Source organism: Melanostigma gelatinosum, assembly GCF_949748355.1.
Source record: "Melanostigma gelatinosum genome assembly, chromosome: 24".
In the NCBI taxonomy this organism is placed as follows: domain Eukaryota; kingdom Metazoa; phylum Chordata; class Actinopteri; order Perciformes; family Zoarcidae; genus Melanostigma; species Melanostigma gelatinosum.
In genome coordinates this window covers 6,173,951-6,201,336 of record NC_136657.1, presented here as the reverse complement: position 1 = coordinate 6,201,336, position 27,386 = coordinate 6,173,951, and the positions used below count along the sequence as shown (strand labels likewise).

At 43.7% G+C, this 27,386-nt stretch overlaps 1 protein-coding gene across 2 annotated transcripts in view; it reads right to left on the bottom strand.

The window, feature by feature from the left end:
- Nucleotides 1-12,931: 12,931 nt before the first annotated feature.
- Nucleotides 12,932-27,386, bottom strand: part of LOC306797259 (E3 ubiquitin-protein ligase Midline-1-like) — a 40,509-nt gene continuing 26,054 nt past the window's right edge. For both annotated transcript variants that reach the window (XM_079296526.1, XM_079296525.1), the window contains exons 3-10: nucleotides 24,268-24,363; nucleotides 21,331-21,438; nucleotides 19,652-19,800; nucleotides 19,008-19,135; nucleotides 17,746-17,889; nucleotides 15,483-15,644; nucleotides 15,086-15,293; nucleotides 12,932-15,009 (exon numbers count right to left, since the gene is read on the bottom strand). In XM_079296526.1, coding sequence (XP_079152652.1) covers nucleotides 14,661-15,009; nucleotides 15,086-15,293; nucleotides 15,483-15,644; nucleotides 17,746-17,889; nucleotides 19,008-19,135; nucleotides 19,652-19,800; nucleotides 21,331-21,438; nucleotides 24,268-24,363 — 1,344 coding nt within the window. In that variant the 3' untranslated portion in view covers nucleotides 12,932-14,660. The remainder of the gene's footprint in view (nucleotides 15,010-15,085; nucleotides 15,294-15,482; nucleotides 15,645-17,745; nucleotides 17,890-19,007; nucleotides 19,136-19,651; nucleotides 19,801-21,330; nucleotides 21,439-24,267; nucleotides 24,364-27,386) is intronic.

Here is a 27,386-nt window from a genome sequence, read left to right as displayed (position 1 = left end):
GTTGACAGTACATCCGAGCCATCACCCACCCACTCGCGCACACAGATTCTGTGTTATTACAGTGTTCAACACATCTAACCACATTCATTGAAAGCATAATATGCGGGTGCCTCTGACAGGACTTTTGATGGCGTTTCGGCAGAATACCAGGCTAATGGCTTCCATGTCGATTTGAGCCTTCGAGAGAATGAAAGGGATTACCCACCTGCTCCATTTTGAGTCGAAGAACAATTGGGGCCCCAATTTGAATCTGCTTGTGTTCGTTTTAAGGTCCACGGTGGCATCAAAAGGTGTGGATTGGTGCTTGTTTTCTTGTGAGGAGACACAAGAAAGCCAATCACATTACAACGGAAAGCGTAATGATGGCAGCTGATGGGCAATTTATACAAACACAGCTTTTTCAATGCTGCACGTATCTTGGGTGTCAAATTTGTTGTATTTTTTTAATCCTTTTTAAGCCCATACTTTTCCTTATTTTCAGCTTTTTTCCTCATTTCCTGTTCCGATATTCTTTTGGGGGAAAAAACATTGTTTGAAGTCAAGTTTTAGAGGGAAAAAAACAACATATCAGGGCAGATGATCCATCCCAATAAGAAGTAGATTCCAAAACTTAAATCCAAAGGCTTAAGCACACAGCAGTGTGTGTTTGGAGGATAACCAAGACCAGCGGCTAGCAGGCATGAAAGCACGGAGGGAGGTGGTAAATAAACCCTAAGTTTAAAGTGAAAAGTTGTTTGTTGTTTTTTTTACTTTCTTTTATTTCCATAAATTGTCATATTGTCTGTTTATCCTTGCTTCATGTGTGTTCTAAAGGTTGCTAACTCTGGCAGGTTTTACAAGCTGCGAGGTATCCATGAGGGGCTGAGATCCCCTCTATTTTTTTGGTTCTGTCGAGTGGAATACAGCATGGCTCACGAGCTGCGCCTTCCCATCTGCCCGGTCGATTGGAGTATACGAGCTGATTCCCCACCTTTCTCTCTCTCTCTCTCTCTGACTCGTTGTCATCGCACTTTGAAGTGCCTCACCCAGAGCTCTGGCAATCTGCAGGAGACTGATCTCCAGACAGTGAAAGAGGGAGGAGCCGGGGCAGCACGCGCTCAGACATACACACAGCTGTGCGGGCATACCTTGCGCATGCATTGCTTTACGACATGTGAACACACTCCTACACCTTTTTGCACGCAAGTCCCTCCTGCAAGCTGAATCCTTAATAAACGTCTTTGCTTGCACCTGCAAGCAACAGTACGTGCACTGAATTCAGTTTATTGGAAACTTGCAGTCCATCATGGTACCAATCATGATAATAATCCAATTGTGCGCTTTTGATTTCAACTTAGAAAAGTTCTCGAATTGCCTGAAATGACTTTTAATAGACTACTTACTCTTGAAAATATACACTGATCCTCTGGTTTGAGTTTCGCTCCCAGTCGGCCTCGCTACAATTTAGCCTCGCTTCCCCCAGAAATAATATTACCATCATTACACAGATGACTATTCCCTCCACTTCTCAGCCTCAAATGCTCGGAAAATCCCCAAATCTCCACCTCGAAAAATGCATGTGCTGTTCCTCAATTGAGTCAATTAATGCGCTCTCTGGTTGGAACTGCAGTTATGCTTCGATGTGTTGTTTCTTTTCACGTTATTGGCCAAGACCCTGCTAGGTGGGATTTTGTTCTGCCACGTTCAACTAAGAAGTTGAAGAGTGAGAAATTGCTGCTGTAGATGTGTTGAGATTGATTGTGTGCGCTGTTGGACACAAAGCATTCCAATGAGAGGAATTAAACAATTTTGAGGCTGAAGAAAACATTGCAATGCTGCGAACGTGGCAGGAAACCAGGAGTCATTAAAGCAAACAGTGTAGAGTGTGAGCAACGTAAAAGCAGGACCATAATAGCGGGAGTGCTGTTAAAACCGCAGCTATTTAAAGACGTGCGAGTGCAATAGGTGTTATTTTGTTGAGAGGACTTTTTCTGACCGGTTTGTTTAAACGGAGAGAGATTTCATTAACTCATTGTGCGTGTGTTGGGTGGCAGCACTGCCTTAAAGCCATTGGGTTCCTGTTAAAGTTTGATCGCACCGACGGTGATCAGGCCCCGGTTGAAAACTGACCGAATTCTGCTTCGTCGCGATTGGCGACGCGGCAAATCCAATTGAAACTCCAGCGCACAGATTGTTTGCCGCTACAAATGCGATTAAACACATGCGCGGCCCACATGCATGCAGCGACGAATGTGATCTGTTGGGTCGAGGCTCAGGGGAGCGTTACTGTTCAAGGTGGCGCCAAGGTATTCACCCCCCTTCCTCTGGTGTGCAGTTGACCCATACGATTACTAAGCCAAATGGGCGTTTGACTCAAACAACACCCTGAGGGTGTTTATGCTGCGCTGCGAATCAGCTAGAAATCGCCCCGGAGTAACTGTGGGGCTTTTCCCGAAAAAATAAATAAGAAACGACTGCTCTGCCAAGCTCCAAAGTTAACGTGTCTGATGTGGAACTGAGATACGAAGGTGTGCCTCAAATGGGGGATGATTTGGTTAAGGGACGGTTGGGAAAGGGATCACACAAATCTACACCTTGGGCGATGTCTTGTGTCGGAGGAAGAAAAGAGGTGGGTGGAGGAAGCAAAAGCTTTGCAAGCTGTTGCACGTGGGGACGGGGAAATGATCCCAGGCATCTTGTTTGCATAGTCTTGCGTGGCCATTGTTTGTGATTGTCAGGCGGCGGCTTCCAGCTCTCAGTGTGCTGGAGAGAGTTGACGCTTCGTACTATGGCTGACACACACGTGTACGCGTGTGCATAGTGAACACACCCACACACACACACACACACACACACAGTTTCAGCTCCTCTCTGTTGCAGAGGGTTGGAGAGTAGCTTCCAGCTTTCACCCAAAGCCACAGTCTGGAAAAGCTCCATTCTAGTGTGTGCATCACTCTCTGCTGGCCGACTGTATGAACTGCACCCACATTGCTCCTCTTATTGACCCATATTGTCTCATCCTCACACCTAGCATAACACTTTTGTGCCTATTTCTTCTCACAATTGTCAGTTGAATTCATCCCCATTTCTTTTTGGACCTTACATTAACCCTAATGTAGTGATGGATGTCCTGCAGACCGCAAGCCCTGTTCAATAATACAAAATAATATACATATTTAACATTGTTTTATTATGCTTTTATTATAAACATGATTTTGAACTGATGGCATATGCCAATGTCATGAAATGTGCAAGTTCAGTTTGTGTCAGGAAAGGGTTTCTGCAATACTTCCACTTCTCTCGTATTTAAATCAATCAAAAGAAAAGAAAATTCATATTTAATTGAAAATAAATGATTGTTTTTGCAGTTATTAGCATGATATTTACGTCAGTAAGGTCTCTAGGACCCCAAATAATGAGAAATAAATCAACATGAAAACACAACGGTTAATGATACTGCTTAGAAATGTGTCAACGATGCCAAACGCATTAGTTCGCGGGAGATAATAGCAAAGTTCCTGCAAGTAAGTAACACAGAACATGTATCTGTGTAGGGGTAATCCAGGATTAGCTGTGCTGCTGTGCACTGATTCCATATGGAAGGGTTCCTTGGCAAAATCAGGAATTTAGGAAATCAATAACAAACATCACGGATTAAGTCTAATTTATTCACATTACACGAAGGTCTGAGCATCAGGGAACCCAAATCTCCTTTTGAATTCTCGAAACTCAAGCAAACGATCTCCAAGTTTTGGGACTCATTCACATGTATAGTGTCAGCTCAGGCCATACTGTTGGCATGGACCAGTGCGTCAACCACACAACCCCACTGTGGTTCTGTGCTCGTAAGAAAATACCACTGGGTTTTAAGCGTATCCCTGTCAGCCCTCATCGACTTCAGGCCCACCACGGTTCAACACGTACAATGTGTAGAGAGGTATGTAATTGAATGTTACCCACACCTTTCAGTCGCACTGGGATCCCTTCGAGAAACTCCATCAAACGCCACACTCACAAGGCATCCAATCTGAACCATAATATCATCGTTATTTCGTTATTTTTTGTGACAGCAAGACCGTTGATTTATTTCACGCGTTCTTAAGTCTTCTTCTACACTTGCCCTTGTCCATTTTGCTGCAAACTAGCTCATGAAAACTACTGTACTGTTCATAGAAATGATTGACGGAACAGAATTCATGAGTTTTTCCGACATGTGACCTTCCCCTGATTGCCCCCCCCTGCCGAGCTCCCTCGTCTTTTTATGTGACGGTAAAACCATCTGTTGCGGAACGTTTATCACCCTCCGTTTGATGCAGAGTTCCCCCTCTCTTTCAGATGTGTTAATGGTTACAATGAGAAAGCCCTGAGTTTTCAGCACATTCCAGGAAATGAGGGGATGGTGTTCCATACAATGTGTGAACTCGGGAACAACCTCACCAAGGCTGACACATTGTCATTCACTTCCCCAGCTCACCTCGCAGTTGAGGGCCGTTTATTTAAGTCCAGTCAATTATAAGGACGGTACTCGCAGGAGGACATATTTTACAAAAAACCTTCATTCTTCACTTTTATTCGATATTTTTCTTTGTCGTTGTTGCAAAAGAAAAGTATTTAAATCATAAGAATGGCCGCTACAATTTGTACTTCATGCATGGGGTTATTGAAAAACCTCCCGGGGGGAGCAATTGATCGTGGCAACTGTCAGTGTTTGAATTTCCTTATTCTCTATAAGTCAGAAAATGACCTGCAGCAACCTTTATTTTTATATTGTGGCCATATTTTCCCTGCGCTGCCCATATTTGACAGCTGTTAGCGACGAGAAGCAACAGCTCGCGCAGTAAAGTGTGAGCTGGATTTGAGCTTCTGGCGCGATACGCTAATATCCATACTTTGGGGGGACTTTTCACCCTTCCTCAGAAGAGTTGGTGACGGATTTCTACTGGCTTACTGGGATCCAATGATGAAGAATTCACTGTGTGCAAAGCCAACATCAACGGGCGGAGGGAAAAGTAGCCTGAAGGAGAAACGAAGTAGCCGAAACAAAGAGTTATGTCTGATCTGCTGTGTTATTTATTCCTGGCATAAATAGCACACCTGCTATTACTGAGAGCAGGAAGAAACTGTAAGCACAGTTAATTTTGGGGCTGTCCAGTATTTCGCCAACTGTCCCAACACAAACAGTGGCCATTGCTTGGCTTTTGTGAATTTTAACGGCACATGAAATAGCTCTTTTGTGTGTATTTGTCAGGCGAGCGGAACCACTTGCTTTCTGCAGGCAGACGTGACAAGAGTTTACTCTAACAGCAGGTACACACTCACACTCAAGCTTGTGTGGCTTGAGCAAGGAGAAATAAATTCTGGGCCCCTCGGCAACAACACAACAGCTATCATACTGCAAATAATCACAGCCATCTTCCAGGGGGTTTTGGCCTCCCGAATCCCCCCCTAATGATCTCCCAGACCTTGAGGATTTTCGGAATTGAGAACGAAATGAATACTTGTATGTTATTGACTGCTGGAAAGCCTCTCTGAGCAAGAAAAATGTCCCTCAAACCTCCTGGATTTGCTGGATGCAAACACAATTAGCAGCAACATGTTCCTGTAATAAGTCTGTCAACCACACTGAATTCAGCTGAGTCACAGATGATGGATTCGCTGCGTGTCTGTGTACTCGCCATCAGCGCATGCAATAAACAGCTGTGACGTCTTTGGAGTTACTTCTGTGCAAGTCAGCAAGATGAAGGAGAGAGCGTATCACCTTGGATCTGCACACACAAGCACACACATGATTACAGGGACGCACATCAGGCAAAGCCAAATCAAACTCTCGCCCAGACCGGATATGAACATGATTCAAGGAGTCACCCGAGAGTGTCATTTCTAAGTGTCTCCAGCGGGACTCGCCTCAGGTAATCCATAAGCAATTATTCTGGGGAGACAACAGACAGGCCTGTCATATCCGTTCTCCTCTGTGCAAATGCACTCAGGCAAGAACAAGCACGCGCACACACACACACAAATGCGCATCTTCCTCTCACCTTTCCTCCCTCCCTCGCCACCTCATGCGCAACTACACCTAATCTCACACATACTCTCTTCGCTCTCCTTGCTCACACAAACTCACCAAATTCATGTTTGTCTCTCTTCTCACATTTGGTCTCTCCCCCTCATCCTCACCTTCTGTCCTTCACACATACACTCGCGCAGTGTAGGAGTTGTGTTTCAGTCCTATTCATGTCTGTCTGCTGACTGCATTCATTCATTCCTTATGAACTTAAAGGGGCACTCCAGTGATTTCACACGTCAGGTTTATACCCGATCATTACTGGTGGGCAGAGGTATGGACTCAAGTCACGTGACTTGGACTGGAGCCAGACTCAAGTCACTAATTTGTTGACTTTAGACTTAACACAATCAAAGAAGAGCGCATAATGACTTGTTTAGGACTCAATGTTTAAGACTTGGGACTTGACTTGGGACTTGTTAGTCCTGATTTGGGACTTAACTCAGGACTCTTCAGTTTTGATTTGAGGCTTGACATGGGACTTGTCAGTCTTGTCTTGGTACTTGACTTGGGACTTGCCTGTCTTGATTTGGGACTTGACTTGGTACTTGATTTGGGACTTGCCAGTCTTGACTTGATACTTGACTTGGGACTTGCCTGTATTGACTTGATACTTGATTTGGGACTTGTCAGTCTTGACTTGGTACTTGACTTGGGACTTGCCAGTCTTGACTTGGGACTTGATTTGGGACTTGTCAGTCTTGACTTGATACTTGACTTGGGACTTGCCTGTATTGACTTGATACTTGATTTGGGACTTGCCAGTCTTGACTTGGGACTTGATTTGGGACTTGTCAGTCTTGACTTGATACTTGACTTGGGACTTGCCTGTCTTGATTTGGTACTTGACTTGGGACTTGCCTGTATTGACTTGAGACTTGATTTGGGACTTGTCAGTCTTGACTTGGTACTTGATTTGGGACTTGCCAGTCTTGACTTGATACTTGACTTGGGACTTGCCTGTATTGACTTGATACTTGATTTGGGACTTGTCAGTCTTGACTTGGTACTTGACTTGGGACTTGCCAGTCTTGACTTGGGACTTGATTTGGGACTTGTCAGTCTTGACTTGATACTTGACTTGGGACTTGCCTGTATTGACTTGATACTTGATTTGGGACTTGCCAGTCTTGACTTGGGACTTGATTTGGGACTTGTCAGTCTTGACTTGATACTTGACTTGGGACTTGCCTGTCTTGATTTGGTACTTGACTTGGGACTTGCCTGTATTGACTTGAGACTTGAGTGCAAAGACCTGAGACTTACTCGTGACTTACATAACAATCATTTGGCTTCCACTTCTCTTATCAGATCTTATTCTGGTTGCAAAGTGTTTTACACCTGCAAAGTAGCACCTAAAACACCTCGCATTAGCAAGCGTTTCCTCTTGTCAGGATAAGATATACAGATTACAGGATGATACCATGTGTAAATGGAGTAAATCATTTTTGCTTTGGGTCAAACCTCTAATTAGCATTTGAGGACAACATTTGCACTAATTGGATGATAAACAATACAATACTGTCTAAAGATAAACCTACTACAAAACAATATGACATTTGTTGATAACAGTTAACTGTAATCTGAAATACAAAGCCTACACTGAGGACCAAAACAAATTAAATCTGCTCACGTCTCAGATACGCTATCACTAGAAAGGTCTAAAACTAGATTTGTTTCTCCCGAGTACAAAAGTACAAGAACACACAAACGCAAAGACGTACAGACATGTTTGTTCTTCCACCGTGTCGGGTCAGAGAGGCTCTCCTGTACTTTCCTCATGTAAATGAAAATGTGTTGCTGATACAAGCGACGCTTCCCTGAATTTTAAAAAACGGAGATGAAACACACCTGAGTCCTTCGATGACCCACTAGCACCCCTTTAGAAAAATGGCCTGCTCTTAGTTTGGCCAAGGGAGAAACACCAGCTACCACCCTGCCCGTGTCTGCTACCTTTTAATTCATGCCTTTATCGTTTCTCGTCGCTTGGTCGCTCCCCTCTCTTGTCTCCCTGATATATATATATTTTTTTCCAATTACTTGAGTGCACAAAAGCCCTCGCCCATTTGGAGTGCAGTGAATTTTCGTCTCTTAATTAGGCAGCGAGGCAGTAAAAGCATGTCCGTCCAAGTTTGTTTCAACCTGACTGAAGATTTTATGATTGAGAGGTGCAAACTAATTGGATTCCTGACTGGCTATCTGGATAAAATTGCTTGACTGTCAAAGAGGGATGGAGGGAGTGTTTGAGAAGGCCGGTGGAGAAAATGGAGCGTGCGAGTGAGTTTGAAGGAGAGAAACGCAAGAGAGGGAGAAGTGCTGGGAAATACAGACTATGGAGAAAAGAAAGAGGGAGATGGAAGTCAAAAAGAGATACAGGTACACACGACAATACTTCCTAGCTGAACTTTCCAAGAAAAAAACACATCATTAGTCGAGTGATTGTTCATGCCTTTGGGTTTTAATTGTGCTTTAGGCCTTTTCTGATCAATAAACGAAATTGTTCATCACAAAAGCCTCTGGTGCCTCGTCTGGTGCAACCGATTAGGCTGGAGCATACATAACAAGTGTCTGATTAACATCAAATGCAATAAAGGCGAAATGAGGAGTCTCATTCCCCCCCCCCAAAAAAAAAAATGCTATCTCAAGTTTCTAAATAGGTTTTGGCGAGGAGAGGGTATGGTTTAGCGTTATTTGGGAGGTAGCGAGAGGTAAGGGGAGTTCTGATAAGAAGCCGCGCCAGACCTCATTCTCATTAACGACCCCATATCTGTCTGCTCTCCTTTCAGGGGGATGGTGAGCTTGGCTCGTGTGGGAGTAAGGATAAGCCACGCTTGTTGTTTTTTGCAAGAAGCTCTAGCGTCGCTATGAAGTCATGTGCTTCATACCTGAAAGAGAAGGGTGAATTTGTTGAATTGCATTGATCAGTAGCGAGGCTTAGTTGTGCCGAGAGCCAGGATGAACAGGCAACATTGGAATACCTGCTTCCTCTAAATCCCAGCAGCTAGCCTGCGATTAGCACAGACTCTGTGAGGTTTAATTGCAGGTTAAAGAAGGGGCCACTCTCTTTTTAGCTCTCTTTTTTCAACATCCTGAGAATAAATAAAAATCACACGAGCAATTATGTCGTCAGAGTGGGTGCGAGATTTCTCAAATAGTGGCCATTAAGTATGTGATTTTTGATAATAGTATGATTGTGATAAATGTTGTCCTTAGGATAAGAGGCAGAGCACGGTATCCCTGGAGAGGGCGGGTGTGGATTCAGTGTCTTGCTCATGGACACCTCAGGAGGGCAGAATGCTCGGATTTCGTATATAACGCACGAATGTGTATGCTACACATGCTTGCAGTTTGTACCAGATGTACATGCTGCGTTGTTACAAAACTACCCTTTAGAAAGAAAAAAACCCACCCACAACCTGATTGCATATTGATCTTTTCAAAAACACTCTTGAAACTATTGTGGCTGCAGTCGAGCCTCGCAACGTATTCTGCCACATTTTCTCGGCCCATACTAAAATGGACACAACTATGGTCTCTATTACTGCAATGGCTTGTGACTCACGGTCTCCAAACCAAATTGAGGATTTAATCGATAGTGATTTAAAGGAGTCGGAGGATGGAAGTCCAAATGAGTTGCTGACACTTGTGTATAACAACTGGCGGCATTTCATTCACCGAATTTTCCCATTTTCAGTGTAATAAAGTTGAAATCAATGTTTATCGGGAGATGAGATATGAGATATGATGTGATAAATGGACATGATTATGTGTGTTGCTTTCCAGACCAGAGGCCTCAGCAATATTGTAATATATGAATGGGGTAGATTATAATGGAGAACAATCAGTTGATGTGTCTGCTGGAAATGCCTCTTTCTTTGAAACAAGCACACACACCAGGTCTAGAGAGAAGTTCAATAGTCCTTATGTTGCCAATTACTGTCCATTATTCAATGGCATTTCTATGAGGTGTGCTTGTTTTTGCTGAACCCTAACAGTGACATCTGCTGGACATTTAGAGGACTGATTTCAAATATACATAGAGTTGGTGAGAAAGGAACTTGCTAGCCTTAAAATAAGTTGTATAATAAAAAAAATTGTGAGCTTTTAAATGTTTATTTTTAATCGCATGCACATCGCTACATTTCTAGGTCGCGTTAGTTTCAGAGTAAAAACAAAACTCCAGTGGAACTCGTGAGAACTGAAGTACTTAGTAGGGAGCTCCCCACAGCTCGAGAGAGGCGACAGGTGAAGTTGCTCGTACCCAAATTAGACCCAATCACCGATCCGGGCTACCGCCAGGTGAGAATCAGCTTGACGTCGCGTGACAACAGACGTGCGTGGTGTTTACGCTCGCAACGGATGCTCGTGATTTTCTGCGTTGATACTGAGAAACTTTTACCTTCAGTGAGGTGTGCGCGAGGACTTTCTGCTGTTTGAGACCTCCGCTCTCTGTCTGCAGGGCCTCGCTCAGCTCCAAGCGTTTGAAGACTTCGAGGAGCGCTGAGGGGACGAGAGGAGGCCGAGAGGACCGGCTTGTGATGCGGACTGAGAACGCACGCGCCGGGGGATGCTGAGCAGACTGTGGAGGCCCCTTCAGACTGGTGAGTGGCCTAATTGACTTTGTTTATCTGTTTATTGTACAGTGAGAATGTTGGCAACCGCTGTGCTGCAACATAGCAATGTAGAATGTGTGTGTTTGCAAAGTAGTGTGTACACAAACTGCAGTTTCTCTTTGGTTCATGCTGTCCTGAGTCTATTATGCACACCTGTGACGTCTGCTCTGATAGAATCTTTTATTCTGGACTCTGACCTAAATTTCAAACCCCACAACGACAGAATTACAGAATAAGCCTACTATCATGTTTGAAAATATCGTATAGCCTTAAAGGACTTTTTACAGGACTGGATTATTGGAGCTATATATATATATATATATATATATATATATATATATATATATATATATATCTTATTCAGAAAACTGATTACCGGATGCATCAGGTAATTGATTTCAAAACATTATTATTGACTTACAAAGCACTAAATGGTTTGTATATTTATTATAACATCAATTGAATCCCCCCCCTCCTATTTTCCACGTTAACTCAGAGTACATATGAACTGACCTACTTTTTGTCAAAGTCTCAAATGTACATCAGGACCGCAAGGGCCTATAGAATACATGCACAGCTCCCCCAAGAGCACAGCGGCTGTGTCTTTTGGAGTCTCACTCGCTCTCGATGCTGTGGCTTGGCTGTAAAAATCCTCTGGGGACGGCAGAGCCTCCAGACTGCCCATACAAGTGCGGTGGTGGCAGTGTACAAAAGTAGGACAATGCTCGCCCAAAGGAGAGTGAGGTGGTCTTGTGAAGGAAGGTCAGAGAGGCTGAAATTCCAAGACCCATGGGTACAAATTGAACGACTACTAGTTTCTGCATCTTGCTGAAATATATTCAAGGTGCCCTTGGCAAAATGTAAGGCCTGAGCTCTCTAAGCTGGACCTTCACAGTTCTCGAGTGTGAATATAGTGGTGGTACATCACTACGTGAACCAAGGTTGTGGAGGAAAAAAATGACAAAACACAAGCTCAGTAAATCCTTCCCATGACAAAGGTTAATGTAATAGTTGGCCCGCAACCTTTTGCGGTACATTTCAGCCGAGCAACAAAATCCCAAGGTGCTTTAAATTACTGTATCGACTGTTTGAAATGTCACACAAAGTCTTGCACGTGAACAGGGGAGGGTCAGTGAGCGTGTTTAACTGCTGAGCTTGGGCTAAAATTGGATTAAGTTGGTGGAAAAGGTTATAATTTAGGGCTGGTGATTTTCATTGTTCTTTAAGTACATGCAGTTGTTTGACAACCTGAAGGCATTCCTCCCTTTTATAGCGGGCCAACAAGGATTTCATTATTGAGTGAATACGGAAAGTTGACTCCGAGGCAAGTGTTCAGAAGATAATTGGTCTCTATGGACGCCCTCACATCAAGAAATTACACAATTCATGCTCGGCTGACTCCCTTTTAGAGAACAGATGGCCTAATATTGTGACTCAGCGTTTAGGACATTTCATATGCAATGAGTGTAATTGTGTCTTGGATGTAACACTGTGCAACTGGTTCTCATGACACATTCTACTCATTATAGTCAGTCATGCCATGTTGTGTTTTATGCATTATTTACGAAGACATACTCGTGGAGTAAAGTTGATGACTGGTATCAGCGACAACAAAGAGTCATCTGCCCATACTGTCTTCACCCTATCTCCTATAGTACAGACACACACTTCCATTATTTGCAGATGGTGACCCGTAAATTGCCTTTGTTTGCTTGGCGGAGTGCTGGCTTAACTTTTCTTTTTTTTTTTGCCCACTCAAACCACCGAACCGTGCCAGCAAACGCACACACAGGTTCAGCTAATGCTAGGTGTTCAGCGACAAACCCCCACTCAGGAAGAGCCCCCGATGTCCGCGGGAAGTTTACATGACAGACTCGACCACCTCCCCTTCCTCAGGAAACGCGTCATGTCAAATGACCTGAACAAGTTGTGGTCTGAACTCAGAGGGACATAAGCATCTTCCTGGAGGATGCCGGCGGGTGCTTTGATGCCTTGTGCAGAGTTTAGTTAGCGGTTAATGGGTGTCTGGCTATCGGAAGCAAAATAAACGAAAACTGATATCTCTCGTCACAACGTTTAGACCCCACCGAACTAAACGGAGCCACTGCAGATCCATTGTTGAACACATAGGAAGTGGTTTTGTGACTCGGCAGAAAGAACGGCAGAAGTGGCTCCTGGCATTTCACCCCGTCCTGCTTTTATGAGATCAACTCTTGATATTCTCTCACCGCTGTTTCGCCTCTCTGGGTAAAGGATGGCACACTTTAATGTGAAAAGGAACAAACGTTTATTTTTGACCTTCTCGTAGACAGTGATGCAAGCGCACATATCCTGTTTCCCATAAGAATGTCCACAGAGACGGAACAAATAACACCATGGTCATAAAGTTCAAAGGAAACGTTAAATTGACCACTACATATTTATCGGATACCATGAACACATACAGTTCAATTAACTGCCAAGGAAACACAGAATTAAAGAATAGATTTGCCGTGTGTACCAGGTATTGAAACTAAGCAACATCATACAACCAAATCTTTATATTTACACTGAGGAGCGCCGTTTTTGCCACTGTTAAACAATATTACACATAGAACTATGTTGAATTATAGGATGTAGTATTGACGATATCCCTTTTGAGAGGTTTTGTTGGAAGGGCCTTGACCTTTTTCCCTTTTTTAAATAGCAAGCCAATGAGTGAAGAGTGACGTGCACCCTGCTGACATCATCAATGTGCAACATGTCTGCAGGAAAGTGGTGCTGCATGTAGATTTGATGTTCACAAGACCTCAGTGTAAACATGTAAATATCAGTATTTTGATAATGGGAAGAGACTTAAAAGCAAATTAATTCAGTATTGGCACACCAGCACAAATATGTCCCACTAAACAGCCATACGCTAAGAGGAAAGTGAGAAAATCACACTCTAATGTGCGTTTCATCCCTTTGCTCCAATAATAACTTGCGGCTACAACTGTAACAACTCTCATATAATCTATCGCATGAAACCCTAATGGCTGCCAAAAAAGGGTGAATTCAACACAAAAGTCAAACGGAACACGGCACATACCCAATATTAATGCATGTTCATTGCGCCAAAATAAATTGTCTGCTGCAAAAGCATGAATAAAGTATGCGCAATGAGCAAAAAACAAGGTTTACATTTAAGGGAATCCTGCATTTAATATTAGCATAATTCTATATCTTCTCTTATTACATTTAAAAAAATAATTCAGAATTAATTTACTGTGTAAAATTTATGCAAAGATATCTGAACAAATTGCAATGGCTACTTTGGTTCCTTTTCAATGAACGAGGGAAAGATAAGGGGAGGTATGCGATGAATTTACAAAATATACATCTTTAATTCTGCTCTTTCCAGCAACCATGATTGATTAACGTGCGGTGTGTGTGTGTGTGCGTGTGTATGCAATGTTAAGTGTATGTGTGTATTTGCAGGGATTTTCAAAGTGCTATGTCTGATAAGGTGGTGTAAAGAAGAAAATTTGAAGTTAATTTGTGGCTTGTTTCCCAGTTGCCATGGTACAAATGCACCCATCGTGGCCAAAAGTGCCTTAGAGTATGCATGTGTGGCTCACATCTGTCCATTTGTCCTGGTTTCTTCTGGACTGACTCCAGCTTACTGTCATCCATCTCGAAAAAAGGGTTTCACTCGGAGCCAAAGATGACATGAACCAGCGCCATATCGGCTATAAAAATCAAAGTAAACAACTGCACTAGGCCATTTTGCACAAATGGTAGCAAGTATTACTATCGCACGTTTGAGTCCAGTGTTTTTTTGGGCCGAGCTTCTGTTTAGGAGACTTGACTCCTTATGCAAAAGTGACGAGAATTTAATTTAGGTAAAAACAGCAGATTTGTATGAATTCAAAATGATGGGACAGTGTGTTTGGAATCTAAATAATTTCACAAAGCTTGCCCAGTGCAGCTTTAACATAATTAGGACCAGTTCATGCTGATTTATTCCCGTCTGTCTATAGTTGTCAGTTGTCGGGCTCCAGCTCCTCGAGATGGTCAGGGATGGGTAGACCAGTGAGAATCGTCAGACACTTGTTCCACACGTTGAACACGGGACACACGGGCTGGACGAAGGAGACGTGGAATGTGTGCAGGTGCTGGGAGCCCACGGCGTCGTAGAAGGTCACGTAACCGGCGTCGTAGTCGAGCAAGACCCCGACGCGTCGCAGGTGGGGCGAGGGCTCAATGGCCAGCTCTTTGCTGTTGTGGCGAACCACCCAGGAGTTGTTGCAGCGGCAGAGCACCCAGGAGGCCGAGTTCTTGCCGATCCACTCGTGCTTGGGGGCTGATTTGTAGGCTATACCCACAGCATACCTGAGGAGGAGCGGAGACTTGAAGCTTTACCTCAAACAGACTCCCGACTAGACATTTGTGGGTCAGTAAAACTTACCATGTGCTCCCTCCGATTAACGCCTCCCAGTAGTGACAACCGCTGTCGATGTAGACGTTCCCCACCACGCCGTAGCTGCTCTGGCTGGTGAAACGCTCCTGGCTGTGGCCTTTCTTGGAAGTGGTCTCGTCCCGCTCCACCGTCAGGTTATCGTGGGACACCTTCAGCTTCTTGTGGGCAGATTTGGGGTCCAGCTTGAACGGCTGGCCTGGTAGAGAAGGATTTTCAAATGTATTGAGATCTATCTTTACAGAACCGCTCATTTCCATTCATTTACTTTCATAGTTGCCGAATAATAAAACCAACGAGCTACTTTTGTGCGAGTGTTTTTAAGGATATATTTTCAGCAGAGGTCGATCCGATACCGAGCGTTCGTTTTCAGTAGTTTTGTGCTTACTGTTGGTCTTCAGAGTCCCCGGTTCACTGCTCCTGCTTCCCGCTTGGTTAATGGCCTTGACAACAAAGATATACTTTGTGCCGCTCTGCAGACCGTGCACTGTGTAGTGGTTCTGCTTGATGTTGGGAACAATCATCCAGCTCTCCAATGAGTTACACAGACCTGGGAAAGAGAGGGTAAGGGGAGAAAGAGGGAGGGTTGATACAGTGTTAACTCAATGAGACATATTCAAGTTTTTGCTGGTTAAAGGTTCCTAAAAAAGTCCAGTACAGCCGTGTGACAGGATAGTGTACGAAATTATTGGTTGTGTGTTAGCCTGCGGCAGTGGGAACAGGTGAGAGTGTGAAAAGGCACTAGAGGAAACCATTCACACCTCGACGGCTTCATAGCTGCACTATGCTCCATCTGCTTGCTGTGCGTGTTTATTCAATGGCACTACAGTACTGCAGCACCACCTCCTGAGGCACGTAAAGATCTGTCACGTAAAGATCTGGCCGCACTGGCTTCTCATTTACCTCTGTGGAGAAATAGGAATGTGTCCATTTCTGTGTCCACTTTCCAGTGACAGTGTTGTCATGTACAGCCTGCATGTGAGATTATGCAATAACATATTCACCATTGGGCCTTCTACTCGGGACCGCACGACCGCCGTTGGACAAATAGGAAGAGCGCCAGTGCGTTTTATTGATAAATTACAATAGATGACGTCTGCAATTTTCACACTATGCAAAGTCAAATTAGGACATTATGATAAGAGGGTCACACTGAGGAATTGCTACTATTCCATACAGAAAGTCTATTAAAATCCATCACATAGAAGCAGGCTATGTCTTTCTCCCTTTCCTATCATCTTAGCACTCATTTCCCACAGGCAATCTAATTCCACTGAACATGTGTGCATAGGTCAAACGTGTTTTTTAATAAATCAACATTGGTAGACTTTCACTTCTCGATTCATCCGAATTGCTCCGGGGGTAATTTTCCAGCAGCAGCAACCTCTGACATTGTCGGATGTGAAAACAGGAGGTGAGACAAATCACAGCGTCTCTGTGAACGGGAGGAGACAGGGATGTGAAAGAGAGGCAAATAAATGTCACATTAACCTGATGGCCGTCGGTTCCAAACATGCTTTGAAGGGTAAAGTAATTTGAAAGCTGTAACCTCGGGAACATGAGAAGAAAGCATCTTTCAGCATACGGACTCCGTCATTGCCACTTTAACATCTCTCATGTACAGACATAAGAACTCCGTACATCCACTCAGTCTCCTCTTTTACTCAGGGCTCTCCACCCAAAGTGAATTATCTGCTGCACTATTGTCAAATCGTGTTCGCCTTTCATCCGTCGCAAGCTACAGTCACTTGATGTGCGACAACATCTGAAGGTGATGGCAGCAAAAAGGCCAGAGGCTTCACTTCAGGAGGTTCCACTTCCACCGCTATCTCGGCTTTTAGAAAAGCATTATAGCTCCCAGCTGCCTTAGGGGAGCCAGTGGCCACCAGTAGAGCAGCATGATTGTACTTGAGCAGGTCTTTTTATTCCGTGAGCAAGTTCTCAAGATGCTTCTTCAAAACATCTTTAACAATTAGTTTGTCCCTGGTGCCATAAAGCATCTTAATTTGTAAGGACAGCTTCTCTCTGGAGACAGCGTGCTACCTCAGCATTTTATATCCATTCATTTAATCTGGATTCAATCCTCACCATCGAGTACTTTTTAATAGCAGATGTCGCACATGCAAACCAAAGAGAAATTACTGCCTCTTGCGTGCAAAAAGTAGACACAGAATTGCCATTTTACTGTCACTTCATCTTCCCCATTTTCCATCTGGGTGGGGTTGTTATTCCGGCCGTAGCGACTTGACATATCCATCCAGTGTGCATCAGTTTCAGTTAGCAGGAAAGCTGCAGTAGTGCTTTCTGGGGGCAGTTAATATGTTCTGCGTTGATGGAAGAAATATGCTGATTTCAGAGTTGTTTCTCGTCAATCTCATGCACGCTAGAGGCCATTTTCAGAGTTATTTTTTTGATGTCAGTATTTTTCTGGTTGTGACACAGGAATACAAAATCACTGTTCCCAATTTTGCCCACAAAACACGGATTGCCACGGTTGTTTTCCGACAAAGACAAACTAAGAGATGTGGAGTAGAGTCCCACCAGGCTGCTAAAAACACTAAATACAAAAGAAGATGCTCCTTCCAAAAACCTGAAACTACAATAATTCCCCGTCTGATTTCAAGCATTCCTTTTCAGCCACTCGTACTTACTGGCAATGTTCGACTGCCCAGTGAAGATGGCGTACTGGAGCTCATAGGACACCACTGTGAACTCGTCATCAGATGTCCAGTGGACCGAGATGGTGTCATATGAAGCTGTGCACAACTCTTCCCTTATGCACGGAGCGCTCGGAGCTGCAGAGGGCATAAAAAAGGAAAAGTCATCCAACACGATCTAATGCGGATAATACCAACTGAATATAATTGCAAATTACGCTGTTCCAAAAGTGATAACACACTTGTCATTTGTTTTAGCAAACAGTTGCCCCAATTAACCCCGTACTCGTTAATTTGGCTCCATTTATGAGTGTAAAGGGTTCATTACACACAGGACTGAAGATGTTCTTTCCACTAGAGTGGTAGGTTGAGCATTAAAAGCAATCGAGAAACGATGAAATATTCACATGAAAAGCAGCTCACATTAACACAGCGGGGAGGGTAAATAACACAATCCCTTCAGCAGTAACTAATGCGAGTCGTTGTATAACCAGATAAGCTAGATTGGCTTTTACACTCATGTAACCATGTGCTCTTTATGATATAGTTCTCCTTTTTATTTGTATTCACAAAGCATTTGGTAGGAAGAGAATGGACTGAGGTAAGAAACAAAGATACAAAGACGCAGCTTAAATTGATTGTACAGCCACTTCTCATCTCTTTCTGCGTCTGTCACTCTCTCCCTCTCCCAAGCATTCTGCCATGAGTGGCTGAACATAGTGGAGTGATTCAGACTGATTCACTTAGTGAAAAGGCCCTCCAGCGAATCCCTCATGCATCGCCGAGAATAAATATGAGCCAGCCATTTTCACAGACCTTCAAATCCACGACACATGATGCCTTGTTTTTGTCCCCGGCGTGCTCATAACTCACACGGTGACATTATGATGGGCCCTTCCAAATAGGACATCAGAAATTAATGTTGAAAATGAATTTGGGAGTTAATGTACTGGGGACCGCTCCTTCAAACGCAGTGCTTGAAAACAGCAGAGACTTCAAAAGAATAAGGAAAGTAGAACTCGAAGCAGGAATAGAGTTGTAATGTTTGGTTGTATGTTCAGTGAGGAACTGAATTAAAAAGCCTGTAGGTAGAACAAAAAGTGACACCTGGTTTGTGATTTTAACCTCAAAGAAAGTAAACCTCAAGCGTTTAGGTTAATTGAAATGTCTTTGATGTTGGCATCATATTAGTGCTTTTGAATTAATAATAACAATGGGCTTGAATCAATAGATGTCCCTCTGGAGGGAAGGCTTACCTGTCAGGTAATCCAGATTCTCCAGTAGCTTCTTCTCTCTGGTGAAGTCCAGGGCAACCGTGTCAAAGGTGTCCGTTAGGTGTATCTCGGGAATCAGCACTTGGGTTGATGCAGTCGCCATGGAAACCCTAGATCAATACCAATCGAAATGGAACAGGCTGTCATACGTTATTGTGTGTTGTGTTTATATTAGAACCGAGGAGCTTTATCATGGTTTATAAGCTACGCCAAGATGCTGAAACAAGGAATTTTGGCATACTAGGCTGATGGATTAAGATACGTTGTATAAAATGAACTAACTGCTCTAGAGTTGCTAAATTATAGATTCTCAAACTGAATTGAATCAGACCCCTAAATAGTGAGACTGCAAATGAGATTCCGATTGAAACACTCCTGAGCATGCACATATTGGACACCGGGTTTTGCTCTAAATTGCCAAATTAGGAAGCTTGAGTAGGGAGTGGAATGCAATTTGGCTAAATGAAGGCTAGATTCCCTCTCTACTCGTCTGCTGTTGGGGAAATCAAGTACACAATGTTTCTCAATATCTGTGTGTGCAATCTTTGCCCACTTCCTAACGCCAGACATTGACTGGCTGAGCTGAATTATTCCAACATGTGAGGCCAGTGTGTGGGCTATCTGACCTCTCGTTGATGCTCTTGGCGGTCTGCAGGAAGCGAGCGTGATCGGTTTCCTTAAGCGTCTGATCGGCCTGCGTGATGAGGGCGGAGGACCTCTCGATGCACTGCTTGCAGTTGGTGATCTGTTGGGCGAGCTTCCGAATCCTTTGTGCCTGGGAAGGATGGCAAAGGGAAGTATGAGAACAGTGCTGTTAGGTTGGATCAAATTACTAAACCTAGAATGCATGAAAATACCTACAACCGGGTTAAGATGTTGCGGATTATTACGGATTAGAACATAATCAGACTTGACAGGAAATGACCCCAAAACGTGTTGTTTTTTGGGTACGGAGATGGATTTGAATGTTTCAAAGTTAGTCGTACGCAAAAACGTCAAATCCAGGGCCGACTGATGCACATAGTCTTGTATTTCTTCATGTTTTCTTAATTGGTATGAACATCCAGCACTGTGAATTACAGCAAAGGGTAAGAACGTGTCCATCCTGCTTAGAGTTCAGGGACTGGAAGCTGATTTGTTTTGGCCTCCTTCCTTGTTTCATGTTCTGAGGTTCTGTTTAGACGCCATGGATGTCTTCTCACTCTGAAGATAAATGAACCAGACACTTCAAGGTTAACTCCATGTTATAGAGAAACTGTAAGTGTCCTTCTGCAACTAAGCATCCTACGAAAGTTAATTATTTTGAAAAAGAAACCGAGTGAGTTAAGCTTTTCCATGTTGCTGCCAATACTGCATTCTTTAGGCCTTTCAGTGATTTTACTGCACGCAAATCTGGGATTTGATATCCCCTCGTTTGCCCCACCCAGTTTCATCCCCTCTCCCCACAGTATGAGCAGAGATGTTAGCAGACAGATTGAGGTCAGTGGCTGGATTGAGGTTAAAGGACATTTTATCATCAGCTTGGCTTGTGCAGATCAAAAATAAGGAGAACGAACCGAAACTTTGTCTCAGAAAAGCCTGAAAAATAAACATCTCTCTGTCTTTTCCGTGTCCTCGCTGGCACAATCCTCAAAGCTAAAAGCACACATTACACGGTGTCAAAAAATAAATCCCTGGTGGGATCCTAGTCTCATTAGAGACAGCTTTTTTTTAAATCATCTGGGTTTAGAGTACAAGTACACGCACCCTCCCATATGCTCTGGGATCTACTTTGGGCCAGTCTGAGTGTTTTTCCCCGTCTGTTCAGAATGTGTTTGCATTGGAGGCAGCTGAACAGTTTGGCATCTGCTCACAATATAAGGTCAAGTGGCTGTAACGAAGGATTGCATTGGACACAAATATAGCTTGGAGTGTTTTCAATGTTTTAAATATTGATGGATAAAGGTAATGACATCAGCAGTCTGTTGGAATCCAAACCGTTTGACTTATTACATTGTATATGAGCAGGAATAAAGGAGTTAATTCGTTTTTGTCATGCATATGACTGTTGAATATTATAGCTGCAGACGGTATTTGCCCCTTGATGATCATTGTACCTGCTGAAATGTTGATGGACAAAAACATATTTACGTTGTGCTGTTTGTGGTGGAACAACAAACTGACACTGTGGTAGCTTTGAAATGGGCTACGCATTTTAGTTTATTCACTGTTGGCCATGAGGTGAAAGATCGGAACACAAAATGGCAAAAGAAAATAACTGGTATCTGCTGTCACACTCCTCGCCCCCGCTGAGCGTTCGCCTCACCTTGCCCTCCTTGATCTTGTTGCCGATGATCTGCCTCCTCTGCTGAATAATGTCAATCAGGACATCGCACTCCTCCAGGAGCTTGCCCTCTTGGCGGGACGCGTTCATCTGAGAACCAATTCACAGAGAGCCATCCATAAACAAAGAGAGTGAGAGATTGTGGGTATATATAGAGTGAGAAGTTTAGTGGCTCCACATCATGTCGGCCGAGGGACGGGATGTCATTTTCATCCATCAGCCGGCTGAAGCAAACACTTTGGGAAGATGAGGCATATTCAGCCATTTTGCCTCCCGCTCGCTTTGAGTGCTGAGTGACAAGTGAAATATGCAGCAAGAAGTATTATACTGTTTGAAGACTTATGGGAATCAGACATATTTCATTTTACATAATCCCCGTATAACAAAATAAATCCGCGTTGCCGTTTGCTCAAATTTGAGGGTTTTCTATCACACTGTAGAAGGTATAGAACGAGTTGACCTACATATAGATAAAGGCCAGTGCTCCCCTAACTTCATATGAGGCATATTGATTTGTGTGGCAGTTGGTTCCAACATCTGCTGGGCTCAGAACCAAACACTGATGTTAAGCTGAAGAAAAATTGGATGTAGTTGGAAGGTGCAGTTGACTCTGAGAGTCTTTTAGAAGCAAAGGGGCAGCCAGCCGAGGTGTTTGATTCACTTGGAACCTTTACAGTCTATAAAAGCTGTTCAACTCCAATTATGAGACTGCGGGTCCGAACAGTACGTGTGCTTCTCTCTTTGTGGCCATTTCCTCGTGTTCCTTTCAGCACCTTGTAAAGTGTTGCGTTGCCGCTGCGAAGCGACAGCACAGGGAGCAATGAAAGGGAAGTCTGCTGTGAGTGTTGCCAAGCCAGCCAGTTAGCTCGCATGTATTCAAACAAACACATACCCTCTCTGTTAAACACAGGTGTTTTAATAATGACATCATGGGCAGTGATTAGCCTTTCCTCCGAAGAGCCAAACAAGGCTGGGAAGTACTTCCTCAATATCCTCAACGTGGCCTCCTAAACAGCCTCCGTGGGCTTTTCTGGACCCCGTGTTGCAGACAGAAATCATTTTATATTAACACCTGGATTACAAACCTACAGTGTGCGAGACGTGGTACGATGAACGCCTTCGCGCAACGCCGGTGTGTCTGCCTTTTCAACAATACTAATTGGTCCCTTCGACATCACCGTGACAGCTCTGGGGGGGACTTGAGATGTAAAAGTGCTTACTCTGTGAAAAGCTTGTATATGTGTTATCTCTTTGTGTCACTTTGTGCACCAATTAGTATACTTTAACAGATCTAAATATAATGGGGATTTGGGGGTGGAATATTCACTGAAATTAGAGCACAAAGACACACATTGAAGTTCAACTTTGCCTTTCGGAAAGGCAACTTTCTGTAAAGGGAGGTGACTTTAACTTCACAAGACATCAGAGGAATTTATTCTTCTGTGGCTTTTGCTACAGAATAAGCATTGGTGTTTTTTTCTTTATTGCATTTCTGTAAACAAAGCAATTAAGTGCTTCAAATGGTCCCTCTTTGACTGTTTCTTATTATGGGATTAACTTCATTTCCACATTGTAACTCTGTTTGCGACATGCAAAAGGCATTATATTCCAACAATTACAGCATCTTGATTCTATTAGTTGACGTGTTGCTCGCTGAAAAAGAATGCTGGTATTTGTCGTAATGCGGTGCAGGAGCTTTGAATTGTGGCTGAAGTGAAACCACAGCTCAGAAGAACTGGCTGTTTTTTAGGAGGCCATCTATGCCTCTGAGTATGCATGAACACTGTGCAGTTTTAAGTCATCATCTAGTCTCGGAGATGTCAGAGAATCTCAGCAGCGATCTCCTGAGAAGCTGTTGCATAGCTTCATCTGATTTGAAATATTCAGAAAGCTGCCTGTGCAACGCTTTTACTGTGTGACCCTCCTATTTATTTTTTATAAGCCCTCTTATACACCGCTACTGCAGCTGCATGTCAATCAGCTCCATATATTGATTTTATATTACTTCATGCATTTATTTTTGGCTCACCATCACCAGCTAAACATGTATTTCTTACATCTACTTATGGCTGTTCTCACCTAAAAGCAACGTGCTGTCACTGCTCACTCCACAAGCTATTTTAGGGATTCAGAGTGAGTTGCAAAACCCTCCCGTACGAGTAGTTGTGACCCCTTCATGTATCCATCATTTATTCATTTTTCTGTCCTTTCTTGATTGTCGGAAGGATCAATATTATTTAAAATTCCAGCATCATCAAAATTCTTCAAGCTGAACTCACAGAAAAACCTCTCTTTGTGATGGTGACACAAGAACTCAGAAAATGTGCACACAGCGCTACAGCAAATAAAAAAACAAATCTCCTTGATACATCCTCTTTCCTCTTTGTGAAGGCCCTTGCCAGGCAGAGAGGCTGTCCTCCATTATTTCCAAGCAAAGATGTGTCTGCCTTTTAACCCTGTGGCATTGCTTTATTTCAAGCTTCTTAGTGGGCCAGTGTAATATGAACAGGCAGGCTTAGCATTGCCCTCAGTAAATACACTCAATCATGCACACACTTTATTATCCTAACAGCAAACGTATTAGACACAACCAGATGTTGGGCACAAATAAAGGTGAGTGTTTGCAAAAACATTCAGATTTACGAAAAAAATCGACAAAATTCAGCTCTCAAACACATTGTATAATAATTTCAAACGGGGTTTTAGTTTAGCTGCTAACCGTAGCTACATGCTATCTCTGCAGCATGGACAATTCATGTTTTTTCTTCCATAAATAAATAAAAACTGTACAATAACTGCAATAATAGGCTCACAATATAAAGTAGTCATAGCCAAATATATCAACAGAAATGATATGATGAATGTTATATTGACTAGACGGAGACATTATGTAGGTCAGCGGTGACCACTGAGACTCACCTCTACATGTTGACAAGTCTGGATCAGTTTCCCCATCAGAGACTCCAGCTCGTTGTTCCTCTTGATCAGATTGGTCAGGTTGGAGTCCAGGGCTTGCTGTAGCAAACACATTTTTAAAAAAAACAACACGGAGTGTGAGACACGAAAAAGAAACGGATGGGCCATGAATGCAAAAGAAGCAGAGCCGTAAATCAAAGGAGGATACAAATGCAACTGCTTTATCCTCCTCAGGTTTCTCTGCTTACACCAGCCAAAAAAACGTTGCAAAATGACCTCGGGCACTACATCACAAAACAAAAAGTTCTAGAGCAACTACATGCTTGGAAACAATAATGTTTGATTCCTCAGCACCAAGAGCAGCAAATAGAAGCGATGTTTCCCCCTCAGCTGCTCTTCCTCAAGGGCATCCCCACAAGTTGCACGCTTTCCTTCTTCCAATGAAGAGGTGCGTTCAGTGTCCATCGTACCTCTGAGCGCGGGTGATACCCCTCATCCCTGTGCTGCCTCCTCATCCTGCCCCGTCCGAGCCGCCGAGAGAGGAGCCTACTCGAGGAGCCTACTCGAGGAGAGGATGTGACTGGGACAGCCACTCTACTGAGCACCAAGCCAAGCGCAAACCCGGCCGAGCGGCAAATTGGGCATCAAAAGCCTTCCCTATGAGAGCACGCAGCGGCGCTCTGGGCTAACGAACCGGCAAACAGGTGACAGCGCGTCAGCTCTGTCCCTCAACGCTCCGCCCTCGCTTTTCTCTTCCCGCCCCCCTTTTTTCCCCTCTTTTGCTGATTTTCATCCGCCCGGGCACAAACTGTCTCCTTTACTTCAAGACCATCATATTATTGCCAAACCGAGCGCGCTTAAGCCGCTCTGATGCCGCCTCAAAGCGGTCCTGTTCAAAATGAAAAAAGATTCTCAGCTCTGACTTGGCGAACGCTGAGATTTGTGTGTCTCAAAAAAAGGCGTTGGGTCAACAAGGCCAAAGATAGCTTTGCTGAAAGCACAGGTTTCTTGAATTTAACATTTTTAAATCCTTTGCTTCGGTTAAAACTACACATTTATTGACTTTAAAATCAAAAACTAGCTCAATACGCTCCATTCCAATTCACTTTAACCACTTTTAAGCAGCAGTGTAAACACTGCCAGGTTCTGATGTTATGTCGAGGATTAATATTGAATAAACAGAGGTGGTGGTGTGTGTGTGTGTGTGTGTGTGTGTGTGTGTGTGTGTGTGTGTGTGCTGGAGTGGCATTATGGGGGCTTAATGGGTGGCCTTAATACGCAGATGACACACAAAAGAGAAAGCAGCATAAAGGTCTCCTCAGAGAGTATGGCGCTGTCGTCGCCATTATCCATCGAGATAAAAATAAACTAAACCTCTTACATGAGGAGGACAAGAATCACAACAACCAGTCCAGCAGCTGCGTCACACGCCTGGGTCCATTTAAAACACAGGACTAATATCTGTGCATTAAGAGTTACAAAACAAAGGCCGTGAACGTCACTGTGTGGATTAGAGACCTACCACCTTGTCATTAAAGGTTAGGCGTGGCAGGGTACTTCACCGATGAGAAATACATGTTTGTGTAAATGTTTCATAAGATATTGTGCATAGGACCCTGAAGGATCCGATACTTAAAAAACAGGTGAGTGTTTGGTGATAAGAAGTGGTCCTCTCTCTTTTCTGCAGTGATGTACAAGTGTACTCCGGAGAATGTCAGTACACTGAAATCCTCTTGGTTGTGGTATCCTTTAAATTAACATACACATAAAAATATAGCCTGCAATGTCTGCTTCAAAAAGAAGTCCTAGAGTGGTCCGTCTCGTCCATGCAGTGATGTTCATGGTCACGTGGCAGCTGACAAAACTCTTGTGATTCAACGTTTGGAGACGAGTTTAGTTAAATTGCTTTAAATGTAAGTATACCTTTTTAAAAATACGAGTTATTTATTGAAGCGTGGTCAGCTGACAGGCAGAGCCAGTTCTGTGTTTTTCAAAGGAAAGCTGCTTCCCTCCACAGCATCTGCTCTTCATCACTGCTCTGCTGCAGCACGCTCAGATCAGCCTCTTCGTATGTCAGCCAACTGGAATCCACCCTTTGAAACCGAGGCACAACTTTGCATACGTTCCATCACCGGGCATCTCCCTGTTGGCTTAAAAATACAAAGTTGTGTGGTGTTGTCTGCCATTGTCATTGGTGCGCATGAGCAGATGCATGCTGGGAGTGAGCTAAATCACCCTGAAGCAGTGCGCAAGGGGATGACAGACACACACAACCGGAGATGGAGACATGTAGACAAGTGAACTGAAAACTTCAGAGGAGCTACATATTTTCGAGATTTACTGTGACACTGAGCAGGATTGTGTTCTCAGGAATCCTCACCAAACTGCCAGAATTTCACTTCATTCTTTTCCTTGTTGCGTGTGTGTGTGAGATCAGAGAAATCGCAGTCACACAGATGAAGACAGAAACAGTGAGGCAGAGAGAACAAAGGTGGACAGTTAAAAGGAAAAGTCGACCATAGAATTCTTCATTTCTTTCTTGACTGCCGTTCTTTACGGCGATGTCCAACCATCAGAGCCACGCTCTGTTATTGCTAAGTCATCATTGTATCTGAGTTTTCTGTCGTTCACAGAGGGCACCGGTGTGTTTGCTCGACACCCACTTTTCTGGCAGCGAGCGCCTCTATAAATTGGAAACAATATGTTTGTATCAGTCCTGGAGAAACAGAGATGCCTCCGGCAGACGACACCTGACTCGAAAGCAAAGCACGACAGAGAGAACAAAAGAGGCAAGACAGCATTGTGCTGCGGTAAATTGGGAAAGGATTGTTTGTGTGTGTGTGTTTGAGACGAGAAGGCTCTGAGTAAAAGGAACATTCTGTGCGGAATGAGGACAGTGAGTGCTGCCCTGTAAATTCTCAAATAATGGCTTCAGTTGAAGAGAGAACAGGGCTTTATTTGAGACAATACGTGTGATTTCCAACAAGAGAAAACATTGAGGGTTTTTTTGTTCCCCTTATACCCTGCAGAAGTCCTGTTAAGTCATAGAAAACACATTTGGTAAATATAACTTTATGAGTTGGCAAAGGCCTGGATGTTCCCTGAACAACACTCAACAAACT